Source organism: Cotesia typhae, unplaced genomic scaffold (genome assembly GCF_013202065.1).
Source record: "Cotesia typhae breed Kobodo isofemale line unplaced genomic scaffold, CoteBio_Ctyphae contig_11, whole genome shotgun sequence".
In the NCBI taxonomy this organism is placed as follows: domain Eukaryota; kingdom Metazoa; phylum Arthropoda; class Insecta; order Hymenoptera; family Braconidae; genus Cotesia; species Cotesia typhae.
The window spans coordinates 5,380,455-5,393,750 of NW_027423711.1; the positions used below are offsets into that span (position 1 = coordinate 5,380,455).

Sequence of the window (13,296 nt, forward strand, 5' to 3'; positions counted from 1 at the left end):
ATTGCAGAAAATTAGATTTTTAAATTTTAAATTTGACTTTTGAGAATCTTTAAAATTATTAAACAACTTCAATCAACCCATTTCTTGCAAATAATTTAATCATTTAATCAAAACTTTGCTTCAATTTTCCTAAACAAAAAAATTCCAGTGAATTAATCTTCACCCAGGTGTGGTGGCTTTAAGAGAAACTTAAAACTTGAAATAACACTCATTAGCAAACTCTTGATATTAATTATAATCTTGTAACTTTAAAACGAGTGATATTATTTAAATATTTGGAAATTCTCGATCGACATAACGGAGGTTAAAGCAACTTGCTGTGCCTATTTGCCAATTTGATTTTTTATAACCGAAAGCAAAGGACACCTTGCTATTGCTACTATAGCACAGATTACCCTATCTCGACCTACTTCCGTTTAATTCTATTCTTTGCTGCAGATGTGCGTGCAGCCCCGAGGATTGCCCAACCAGTAGGCACCGTGTTTTACGTCAGACAATCAGTAGTAATGGCAGCTCTTTTATCAGACACCCATTAGGATATTTATAAATTTATAAATCTATTAATAGAAATTTAACTACAGCTCGATTAATTATTAAAACCCATTTTATAAATTTTCCCAACTTGAATTTTCCTTTCCACCTGATGTAATAATTTACGTGAAAGGAAAAGTGATAAATATTGGGCGTGAGTTTGTTTTATATTTTTTACCGCATAAACGAAGGACGTGGGCGATTGATTGATGGAGTAAATATTAGACTGAGAGCTATAAGACTTCTATTCGTGTATTATAAATGTTTCTATAAGTATATCTATAAGTGTATATAACTCTTGTTATTTTTTGATCATTGTTGTTCATGTTATATAATGTTTAGTTTACTCAGAGAGTGATATTCCACGATAATATTTTCTCTTCAAGAAAATCCCAAGGTCTTTCACTTTCTATTTAACCTTTATTCCGAGGTACATAATTGCTACGATACAAACAGGAGAGAGTTAAATAAACAAAGGACGAGTGTTTTACTTTATTATATTGAAAATTATTTCAGAACCCGGACAATAAGCGCTTTTATAAAAAAAAAAATTCCTTCTTTTATATATATAGAAAAATCCTTTTTGTTTTAAATTAATCCTCTGAGGTACTTCTGTTTTTTAATTAAAAAATATTTTTAAACTAATTAAGGGATTCTGATAAAAAGTTTTTCTTATACAATTTTTTAATTAAGGATTTTAATTAAGGAAGTATATAATTTTCAAGATTTTGTACCAACTTTTTTTTCTATCTCTTCTCTTTTTTGCAAAATTTTCATATTTTATCTTTCTTAAAAAAATATTCCAAGTTTTTTTGTGATAACTTTGTAAAATTCCACAGACAGTCTTTTTAGTGAAAAAATATAAGTTGGTTAAATGTGTTGAATAAACTCTGTGGGATTTATTTATTTGGAATAGGTATTCGGCAAAGTAGGTAATGTAAGGGAAGGTGAGGGGAGGTGGTTGATAAGTACAGAAGGGTGTAGACGAGGATTGGATGAGTTTCGGTTTGAATGAGGATCAATACAGGGCTTTCAGCCCGTGAGAAAGAGAAAGAGAGGGTGGTTGGTTCAGTGACGAGCAGAGGTAAGCTTTAGCATTCGATAGCGAACAAGATGAGGATTCCCTCTTCTTACTTTCCTTGCTATTAGCATTAGTAGGTACTGCCTCTTCGCTTACTCGAAGGTATTACAAAGAGGAGAATACAACACGGGTGTAAAAGTAGAGAAACTATAATGTTGATAGGAATACTCCTAGTTGGTAATATAAGCCTCGAGCTTGACCTTGTATTTGTATGATGTGTGCTTGCTGTAAGCTCATACTAATACCCATCGAGGGTATAATACCTCAGGAAGAAATATAGAGGCTATATTATGTACTCTCTTTGAGATCTCCGGATGGATGTCATCAGAGGAAATCTCCGTTTAAGTTCTGATGCGTATTTGCATCTTCATTTGATTTTCATCGACATAAATATCATACCACGGTAATCTTCAGAGCTCAAAGGCATTCAGTGTCCTCCATTATGCTTCTCCTCGTCAATACTTGTTGTACTCTTATCTTTAAACCACTCAAAAATATAGCTAAACTTTCAGGGTTATTTCTTTTAAATCTTCAATGTCACGTTTTCATGCTATAAAGATTTATTAGATTACTTTTAAGAAAAAAATAAATTATAAAACTTGAGAAGATTTATTCGCTCTTCGATCACTTGTTTTACATTTTTATTATTTTTATTTATAGCTAAGAAAAGTTAAAGAGCCTGAAAATTATTCAAGAACTTGCTAAAGGTTCTATGAGTTAATTAAAAATTTTTATTACCTGCTTCTGGATAGTTGGCCGCGGGTTTTTTTTATTCAGAGAAAAATTTACTTTATTTTTTATTTTATAGAACTTTAGAATTTTGGCTGAAAAATTAGAGATACGCACTGATAGGAAAATTTCTTAAATATTAAAATTAATAAAAAAAAATAGCTTTAATTCACCCCTTTTAAAAGCGTTATATTACCGGAAAAAAATCCAATAGTAAAAGCTCATTTTTTAAATTTCAATATCCGCTTTCTTTAATTTCCAGCATTAATTTGTTTTCGCTCTATTGAGAGCTCAATTTTTCTTCTTAAAAAAATCGTGACAGAAAAAAAAGTACTTTTATTTCTTCCTTGAGTCACTTAATTCTTTTTGCGTCATTTAAAAAAAAAAAAAAAATATTTATCTTAAAGCTCTTTTCTTGAATATTCAAACTTTAAGTACTATAAAAAATGTCTCGAAAATTTTTTCCACAAACACAAGAGTAAAATATTTCCAGCATATTATTTACTTGTTAAATTTATATTTTTTATCTTTATAAAAATGAATTATTTGGCAAGTAGAAAAAACAAACATCAATTTTACACAACAAACAACAAATTTAACTCGTTAAATAATCGAGCATCCATAAAGTCTATTTATAAAGTAAGTCGTGCCAGAAATTTCCTCGAGTCACATCAGTATTGAGATTATCATAGCCCGTGATCGTGAGCGTCTTAAATAACTAACACGCATTAAATATTTATTTCAGAATCGTAATAAAATATTCTGACTGTCGGTGTTATCAAATAAAACACGAAACAATTGATAATAATGAAATTATATTAGCAAAAAGTTTCCTTAAATTTGTCTAATATAAAATCAAAGCAAATCGCGGCTTTCCGGTCGCTTTAATTTGATGATAAAAAAAGTAATGATGTTTTACAAACAGTGTAACTGGCAGTGTGTCAATTAATTAAAATTAAACGACTGAGAAAAGGTGAATCAACAACATTATGGCCAGCAACGTATGGTATCTGTTCTAGACAAACATACGCGAAACAAAAGAGAGAAGTTGGTGGTGTGGTAAAGTGCGTGTGCAAACAAAACAAAGCGAAAATAATTAAAAACAATATTTAATATCCGTAAGAAGCTTAAGCGGATGAAATAATAATAATAATAATAATAATAATTACAAAGCTAAAGGCTTAAGTGATTGAACGTTTGTATCGACGCTCTGGTATGTCAGATCGTCGAGCTACTTCAAGAGTGATCGATAGTCCTCTAGATAGAACTTTATCTTTTTTTCTATAAAATAGGAGTTGCAAAAAATATAAAAATAAAATAGGGAGCTGGTGGTGGTCCGCGAAAAAGCTCCCCGGTAGTTTTAGTAAAAACCCAAGAGATAAAACTCGGTGAAATAAATTAGGTAATAAAAATAAAAAGGAATAATGGCGCTGTTTTCGGGGGGTAATGGCCCACCGAGGACCTCCCAAAACAGTCCTGGGCCATCGAGTACGCCATCAAGACAAAGGAGTCTCAAAGACCGGCTTCGGGATGGAATCACCACTGGATTTAATTGGCAGTGAGTATTCTCACTTTTTCTTTTTGTTTTTGTTTACTTTTTTTTTTTTTTTTTTTTTTCTTTATTTTGAAGTTTTAAACTTTTTTATCCGAGGAATAAAATTTGGTTAGTTTAAGGATCACTGGATGACGCTAGTGTCTTTGTTTAGTTAAAAATTTATAGGTTAAGAGGTAATAATTAGCTTGATTATTATTATTTTTGATTATAAAATTCAGTTAGTAATTTTTAAAATACTAAAATGTGGAAAATTAACATGAAATTAGACTTGAAATAAATTTAATAAATTTTTCGTTGCAAATTCTGCACAAAAAAAAAAAATTCATTTAATTCAAGATAAAAATTCTCAAATCAAAAACATAATTTCTGAAAATTAATTCATCTTTTATACAGTAAAACAATAATTTTTTGGAACAAGTTACAAGAGTATAGAAAGCTGCGTTACCTACGATTCGAAATTTAATTAGCTCAGAGACCGCTAGGTGGCTCTAGCGCCTTGATTTAACTAAAAATAAAAATATTTAGATAAAAACGTGGAACGAAGTGAAAGTATCGGAACTACTTAAATTAAAAAGCCACTGTGTAATAAGAAATAATAAAAAGAAACTGCGGGCGATAACTCGAGGAAGTGATAAAACAGAGATAAAGGTAGTTGACCGTTTTGATTAATAGTAATCAATGCAAATGAAATGTATCAAGTCCTCATTGTTATTCATAGTAAGGTAGAAGATTTAAAATGAATAAATTAAATTTATTGGGCATGTGTTTTGTCTTTCGGTGAGCTCGGTGATTAGGAGACATCGTTTTTACTACTTGCTGTTACAGTAACTCAAGGGTGTAACCCTTAAATTGACGTCAAAGGGTCTGGCCCAATGGAATCACTTGAAAATATCTGAGAAGAGGCGGAGAGGGTTCTTCTGGTCCTGGTGATGCTGGAAAGGGTAGAAAGGCATGGAATGAAGTTGCGTCGTAAGAGAAAGATATAATGGAGACCTTTTGTGGCATTTCGAGGACACGTTGGTGGTTAGGCGGTCTACCAGAAGAACTTGTAGTTGTGTAGTTCACCGTCCACGTATAAACGTTCTGAGTAGATCCCAACAAATAGCGACCTTGCCACCAGCTCTAACGAGACAAAGCGACACGCGACAAGTCTTGATGTATCTGATAGGCCAGACGTATCGACTACTTTGCTCTTTTTTACATTTTTATTTATTGTAAAAAATGTTAACTGTAAACAAAACTTTTAGTTTGTCTTTTGACAATGCAGAGCATGTCGACATTTATGTCTATGCCTATCCAATATTTATGAGGACAACTCTGGTAGAGTCTATTGACGGACGGAAAGAATGACTTGAGTCTTTTGTTGGAATTGATAAAATGGTTATTGTTCGTTTTATCAATTTTCATTTTATTGTTGCTGCTAACTGACAATATAAGCATGAATATGACGACCCATATTATTCTTATGAAATATAAAGATAAATGCGGTTATTTTGCTTTCTTTTCTAAAAATTTAGAATTGAAACTCAAAAAGAAAGTCTTTCCATGTCTCAAAAAGAAATGGAAAAATAGATGGCGCCTATAATACATCCTTAGAGTGTTTTTGACGCCTAATAAGTTACAATTTCAACAATTAATGAACACAACAAAGAAGAGTTTCGTAAATTTTTATTACACAGATAAAAAACCGTGGCTTAAGCTTAGATAACATTAATGTTGAAGCATTATTGACGTTTCTAATAGAGGTAAAAAATTTTCATGATTAAATTATCGAAGAAAAAAGTGGATTTATGTTTTGCTGAATTTGCTATTTTCACGTACGACGAATGAATGAGGATTTAGATTTTATCTCGGTCGTTATCGAACCAAGGACGGGCGTCTCTTGAAAGACCTGGAAGAATATTAATATTTAATACTCAAGTGCATCTTTACCAGTTCTCGGTTAAATTAAGATTGAAAAATTTACAATACCTCCCATATATACATATATATAAAATTAAATACAGCGGATGGATTTTTTATCTCTTAAGATTGTGTTAATGCAAATAAAAAGAAAATAAATGTATCAAGGCAGGCATTTCAATTATAATAAATGTGATAAGCATTTTTGAATTGCTGCTTCAGAGTCAAGAATAATAAATAAAATAACACAATGTTATTTAGCATTGATTTTATTTATTAAAATCAATAAAATGCCATTTAAAAGCGATAATTATTATTCGCGCTAATAACTTTGAACGCCGGTAAAATTTATTAAGATCACTGGCAATGTTTGAAACGGCCGTTAAATAAAATAAGTGCACTTTAATGATTAAAGTTACGATAATTACGTACAAATATGAGATGTAGTAGGTACTTGGCATAAAATATCAAACCGGTTGGAGCAAGCATAAAAAATAATCTAAAAAGCGGGCTGAATTTTGTATCACTGTGTCGAATGTTGGAGATGCAAAAAAAAAAAAAAAAAATGATTATTTATCAGATAATAAATTAGCGGTGGAGCTCTTATTAATCATTTGATGTAGAATGTCACTCATGTAAAGTGTAACTACTAGCGTAGTGATCTCGTTTATAATTGATTGCTAAGAAGCAAAGCTCAGGAGGAAAGGGTAAATGGAAAAAGGTAAATGAGGCCTTGCTCTCAACTCCAGGAACGTTTTATCAAAGTTTATAAATCAGACATTTGGCTGTTATGTATAATAGTTTGCGAGCACGAATTCAAGACCTTGGCCTGGATTATTACCTTCCATTCCCATTTGAGAGCACAACAGAGATACACTTTCGCCCAAGTTTATAATAACGATTATACAGATATATACTTTGCTATAATCTTCTCCGTTGGATTACACACGCATATCCTAACGCATTTACTTTGACTCTGAGTGATGATCGCGTGATCAACAGTCATCCATTAATTTCTATCCATATCCTTTTTTTTAATCGGCTAAAAATCGGCCTAATAAATTATTTTCGCTTTGATTGGATTGATTGTTCATTTTAGAGATGATCTGCTTTTTTGCTGGCCATTTTTTGCTTAGATATATGTTGACAGATGTTAATATGTTCAATTGGACGGTAATCATCAATCAAATTGTTGAAAAAAATTTTTTTTAAGTAATAAAATCTGCCGGGGAATCGAACCCGGGTCTTCCAAGAATATCTCAAACTGTCTAACCTCTAGAAAAATTGACATTTATTTATTTATTCTTGATATTAATTTATTTAAATATTCGTAATTAATTATTCTTTCATCACGGGCGATAATATAAAGTTATTCTTAATTTAAACTGAATAAGTGTGTCAATTTTGAGGTTAACCTTCTGAAGATGTAACTTTATCTAGTTTGAATATTTTTCTTAGTTATGCTAGAAATTGTTATGCTAGTATTGTATCAGAAATGTCAAGGACAAATTTATGCAAAATTGTGTAACGTAAAATCCAATCTAGTTATCATACAAAACAGTATTTTTACCACATATTTTGTCGGTAGTAAATAAAACGAGCGCAACTAAATTTTCCTAGTCTTATTACATTTTACGTTACGGCGGACATAAAGAAAGTTGTGTACAGCTGGCTGTAGTGTCGTAAATTTATAATCTTTTTTACGATAGCTTTTATATATTTTTGAAAATTGATCAACTTAATAATGATAATAAAATTATAGAAAGAAATGAAAGCAGGGCTGAATTCTTCAATTTGATCTTGTTAAATTTACAAAGGTCGACTGGTTTTATTTAGCGGTCTGCTAAGCGTGTGTACGACAGAACAGGAGGTTAAGAGATATTTGTACATATTTAATATGTACATAGGCTAAATATGTGTGCTATATATATATATATATATATATATATATATATATATATATATATATATATATATATATATATATATATATATATATATTTATTTATTAGAATCCACATAGAGTTTAACAAGAGAGGAAGGAAATGACTTGAAGCCACACTGCGCAATTTAGGTCGCCTAATACAGTCATTCAGCGATAGCATCGGCATCAAGGATAATGTCCGAATATTCATCGCATCGTTACCCTCGATCTAGAGACTATAGACCGTGGAACCTCCACCAGATCGACTATAAGTCGTAAACTTTTGCTATATCGATCGCGTTAGGCCGCTTGAAGAATTTTTTGGGCATTTGCGTAATCGAGTTATGGATTTATCCGCCGCACAAACTACGAGACACCCAGAAAGGTCGGTCATTTAAATAAATTTTCCGGGTAGCAATAACGCTATTTGTTTACACAACTCACGTAATTGGTGTCGTAACTAGCAACTAGGAGCAACTCGGGGCTGAAATTGTTGCCGGGATCCGCTGATTGAAAGGCTTCTGGTTCGATCGGATAAACAAGATTCCTCGAGCTCCAGGGTAGTTAAATCAAATGAGAGAGTGAAAATAAACTTTTTTGTGCCAGATATACGGAATAAAGAATACCAGAAGCAATCAAGTCGCGACCTTCTGGCCCTGGGACGTTTTCTCGCCGAAAGAAATTAACTCTCGAGGTAAGGTTTCTTTCTGGACTTTACTGGGCTGTCTGCAACAGAATTGCTTCTGATTCCCGTTGCGGAGGATTAATTTCTCAACACATTAGACACGTCCGTCAGAAACTCCCTTCAACTTTATCAACTCTAGCTTGTGCAGAATTTTTTTCAGGCAACAATAACTCATTCCTTGAGATGTCAGTGTTTCGTACACACTCTATGGTCTATATCTTCGGAATTGACCTTCGAAAATTGCTTACTCGTTCTCTTGAATTAATTCTGAGGATAAAGACCTATTCATCTGCTCAAGAGGCTTGAATAACCTTCGGTACAATTTGATATTCAAATTTATCGATGATTTTTTATTTTAAAAAATTAAAACAACTCGCAAAGTTCCTCTTGATCATTTTTTAATTTTAGGCAAGTTCTTTTTTACCAATTTTGGAAGTTAAAATTAGTTCAAAAAATATCTAACAGGTGGCGCTTTTTTTTTTTTTTTTTTTTTTTTTTTTTCTAGTGTAGAATTTTTTTAATTGTTTTCTTGAATAAGAAAAATATTTTTTCTAAAAATAATTAATTTTTATTGCAATAAATTATGTAAAACAATATATGAAGCAACACAAAACTTAATTAAAGTGTATACTTTATGTTTATATGCAATATATATTTACCAGTGGTTTAATATCTCAGGATAATTAAACTCATTAGACTATTAGTGGAGTGTAGAGCAGCCATAACAATGACATACTGTTCAGCCAGGTAAATAGGATCTAACCGGGATTTTATTACATAAAACCCATCCTTGGATTTTAAATGCCCGCCGTTATTATATCATCAACCGAGTAGAAGGGTATAAATAAAAATAAAAAAAAAAAAAAAAAAAAAAAAAAGGTCTAGGGGATGAAATGAAGCTTAACCCGAAATGTGCAGAGATTAAAGATACGCATCGTTGAAGTTATTTTTCATTTCGATTAACCTTTAAAAAAAAAAAAAAAATGAAGCCTATTGTAGCAGCAAACTAAAAGCTGGAAAAAAGCATCGACGATTGTATTGTTGCTGTCGGAAAAGGTCAATGTCAATGTCAAACGGGATTTAATTGCAAAAAGAGTTCGCTAAATATTTTGATTTATATGACGTTGACGACTCTTCTGTCACAGGTATACCTTTTCAAATGCACGCTGATGTAGATACAAATAATATGCATTTGACCTATTTTCCACAATGTCACGTTTAATATTCTATATATTTTATATAAATGTATATAATGCAGTAATCTGTATCCTCGGCGGAACTTAAAATCTTCTCTCAAGTATCCTGCCGTCGACGTTTTGCGTTTCAACTTGTATTCTTATTAAGAAACTTTGATTATCCCGAGTTTTGCGACAATACAGCCGACGAGATAGATCAATAATTTTTAATCATCTGCAATTTTTTTTTCTTTAACAAGATAAGCATCTTGATTCCAAAAAAAAAAATTATTTTAACTTCTAAAGCATGCAAAATTTTTAGCCAAAACTTTAAATTAATCTTTTTGAAATTGGTTAGTCAAAATTATGGAAATTGTTGAACTAGTAGAATTTTGAGTACCGTTGTTAAATTAAATGAAGTAACTCAATTTTGACTACAGTGTCTTCAAACTACTTTGGTACCAACTCGATAACTTAATTAAGGAAGTACGAGCGGTAGGAATAGGCTTGAATAGACACGAAAACATTAATATGACTTTTAGTATGCATTTTATTTCAATTGACATAATTTCTTTGGTTTGAAATTTTTTCTCTGAATGAAATTAATTTTTTTTAAGTTGCAAAAAAAAAAAATACTTTACCGTATTAGAGGTTTTGTTCGAATAATTAAACCATTTTAGTCCTATTACTTGTCTTGCAACCTCATTAAAACTCGACATCTTGTAATCAATTAATTAGACCGAATAAGTTGACTTGATTTAAAACAGGATTGTTAACTTCTCAATTGCAAAGTGAAAGTTCTTTCCTCTTTCAGTGATTTGTCATCAACTGTCCTGTGCTCACATCCAAAATTTACCGTGCAAACCCGAAGGGCCAAATAAATAAATCCAAAAGTCATACAACAAAATAATTGAATTGGAACATTCCAAAGAGTTATAAATTCTCCAAGTCAGTGGGAGAAAAAAAAAAAAAATTTAGATATTAATTTTGATTTCTCAAATTGATTTATAAACAAAGTGTAACAACTAACAGTATTTCTTGCGTATTCGGTGTCACTGGTTTCAATAATGCATCGTGTGTCTCTGAGACATCTGGTTGTCAAGCGATCATCGAATTACATCCGGTAGCGGACAACATAACTTGTGACTGTTACGATTATTATTATTATTATTATTATTATCATTATCATATATATATATATATATAGGTGCCGATATAGGATACACGATACACAACACATGTCAGTTGGCTATAATGTCGGCATAACATTACGGAGAAACGTGCTGAAAATATAACTTCATTATTCATCATTAATTTGCAGCTTTGTCAATGCATATGTACATTATGATGTTCACATTAAGTGAGAAATAAAAAATTTAATTGCTTTAGATCATCTTCATTAATAATGTTGACATTTTTATTTACATTTACAATAATGCAACATATTATTATTAATTATTATTTAAATTTTTTTTTTTAACAATAATAATTTTTATCAAGAATTTAAAGCCGATATTATCTTTTAAAATGTTTAAATGACTAAGCCTTGAAAAGCTTTTATTCACCGGAAGACTAGGAACTATTTTCATTAAAAATAACAACAACTATTATTATAAAAATATTATAAAAACTATTTCAAATTTATTCACTCTAATTATAGAAATGAAAAATGTATACATAATGAAATCCTGCGGTTGGATTGTGGATTTAAATAATTCATAATCATAAAAAACGAAAAAATTTATTAATGCAATGTAAATAATACAAATGTTGTTATTTATTATTTTACTATTATGTTACACAGTAGCAACACCTTTAATTCCAAAGAATTATTGTTCAATACTTAAGGGATAGATTCAGAAAATATCTAAGTGCCTTTGTACATGCAACACGCGGTTTAGTCTATTAGATAATAAATATTGACAAAACAATAATCTGAGATATTTATTGGAAGGCGAGGCTTAATACGTCCGTTAAAGTTTACCGAATTTAATGCGGGATTGTCTTTGCTGAGAATTACCGAAAATATTTCTTTGGATTTTAGCTTATTATTAATTATTATTATTATTATAATAATTAATATTAATGTTTAGATTCCTTCGTTTTTATTTCATCGGGGATTTATGATTAATCACTATAATAAATCTGTGACATAAATTTTATTGATATTAATAAAAAAATTATGTGAGGTATCAAAATTGATTTAATTACAATTAAATTTATATAGACTTTTTTTTTTTTTTTTTTTTTTTTTTTTTTTTCCCAATAATTATTATTTATTAAAAAATTCTAAATATTATTATTACGGATTGAATAATTGTAGGCCCTGAAATTAAACAATTATTCTGTTTTAGTTTTTACGATCAAACTTTACGAAACAGAAACTTGTGAAGAATTTCTAATTACAAACCTTGAAAACTATTGGGATAAAACGTTTCAATACTAAATTCGAATTAAAATTTGTAATTTTCTTATTTACTTAAAGCCCGCGAAGGAGAAATTATTTAGAATGATTTTATAATTGGTTGTTTTATCAAAGTGTTGATTAGAAAATTTGACTTAAACGATTTATAATGTTGAATATAAAAAGTATTATTTAATGAGTTTAGTTTCAATTAATTTTGATAATTTTTAATTGGATCAGTGGCCGGAAATTTTAAATTTGGAAGCTTGTGTAACATTTGACAAAAATTTCCAAGGTTTAAAAAAAAATAAACTAACAATTATTAAAAATAAATTTGGTTTGAAATTATTTAAATATTATTGAAGCTTGTAGCAAATTTAAATATTTAATAAAAATCTAATCGGATAAAAACGAAAATTTCGATGTCGCAAAAAAATTTACTGAAAAAAATATCAATGGATTACATAAAAATAAAAGAGGCATTAAAAAATAGGTTACAGCTTTAGTTTGAATAATATCAATTGAAAGTTACAAGCAGAATAAAAGGACTTCTTATCCTCAATCCCGAATCCCGACTACTCTTGGACTTATATATTTTATTATCGTCTGATATCGAAAGCAAAAATATTAAAAATATTTATTTTTTAATATTTTAGATAAATAAATTTATCTAAAAGCAATTTTTGCAGCTGAATTCGTGTAAGAATATTTACTCAATCATAAAGATTGGCATCGAGAGCCATGGCCACTTTTATTCTACCCAGAAAAGTTTTACGCAGAAATAAAACCACTCGTGATAAACTTTTCAAACAAGACTCTACTCGGACAGACTTTGAAGTAAAGGTTTCACCATTGTTACTAACTTTACGGGTTATTTAGTTTTTCCACATAGCACACAAAGGGAGCTAGTAGAGCCAAGAAAGTGAACTTATATTAGGGGCTAGCTTCGTTCGACTGTCTAACGAAATAAAATATATATAAAAGTGTAAACAGCCGAGTTTTACTTTTACGAGACAATAGTTTACTCAATAAGAGATAATAAAGTTTTAAGGTATATTTATTAGCTCCAATTTTTAAAGTTATTTAACTGTTTATAAATTAATTTAGTTGAAGAGAATTTATTAGGCACAAAAAATAATTTTTTTAATTTTTATTATTTATTTTATTTAGCGAATTTATTTGATAGAATTTCTAAATAAAAGTTTATAAAAATTTACGTTGAAAAAAAATTAATTAAGATTTAAGAGAAAAATTTTTAAACGAAGAAAATTATTTTAAGGAATACTAATTAATTTTTTAACAGTATTAAA

General features: G+C 29.8%; 1 protein-coding gene across 5 annotated transcripts in view; it reads left to right on the forward strand.

Annotated features, from left to right (window-relative positions):
- The window catches only part of Mtd (TLD domain-containing protein mustard), a 71,583-nt gene that overhangs the window by 13,237 nt on the left and 45,050 nt on the right, over nt 1-13,296 (forward strand). The window contains exon 1 of one of the 5 annotated variants that reach the window (XM_074259397.1): nt 3,279-3,899. The exons of 3 other annotated variants lie outside the window; for them this stretch is intronic. In XM_074259397.1, the coding sequence (XP_074115498.1) occupies nt 3,766-3,899 (134 nt within the window). In that variant the 5' untranslated portion in view covers nt 3,279-3,765. Of the gene's footprint in view, nt 1-3,278; nt 3,900-13,296 lie in introns of those variants that run through there. One more of the 5 variants, XM_074259406.1, reaches the window with a different exon arrangement.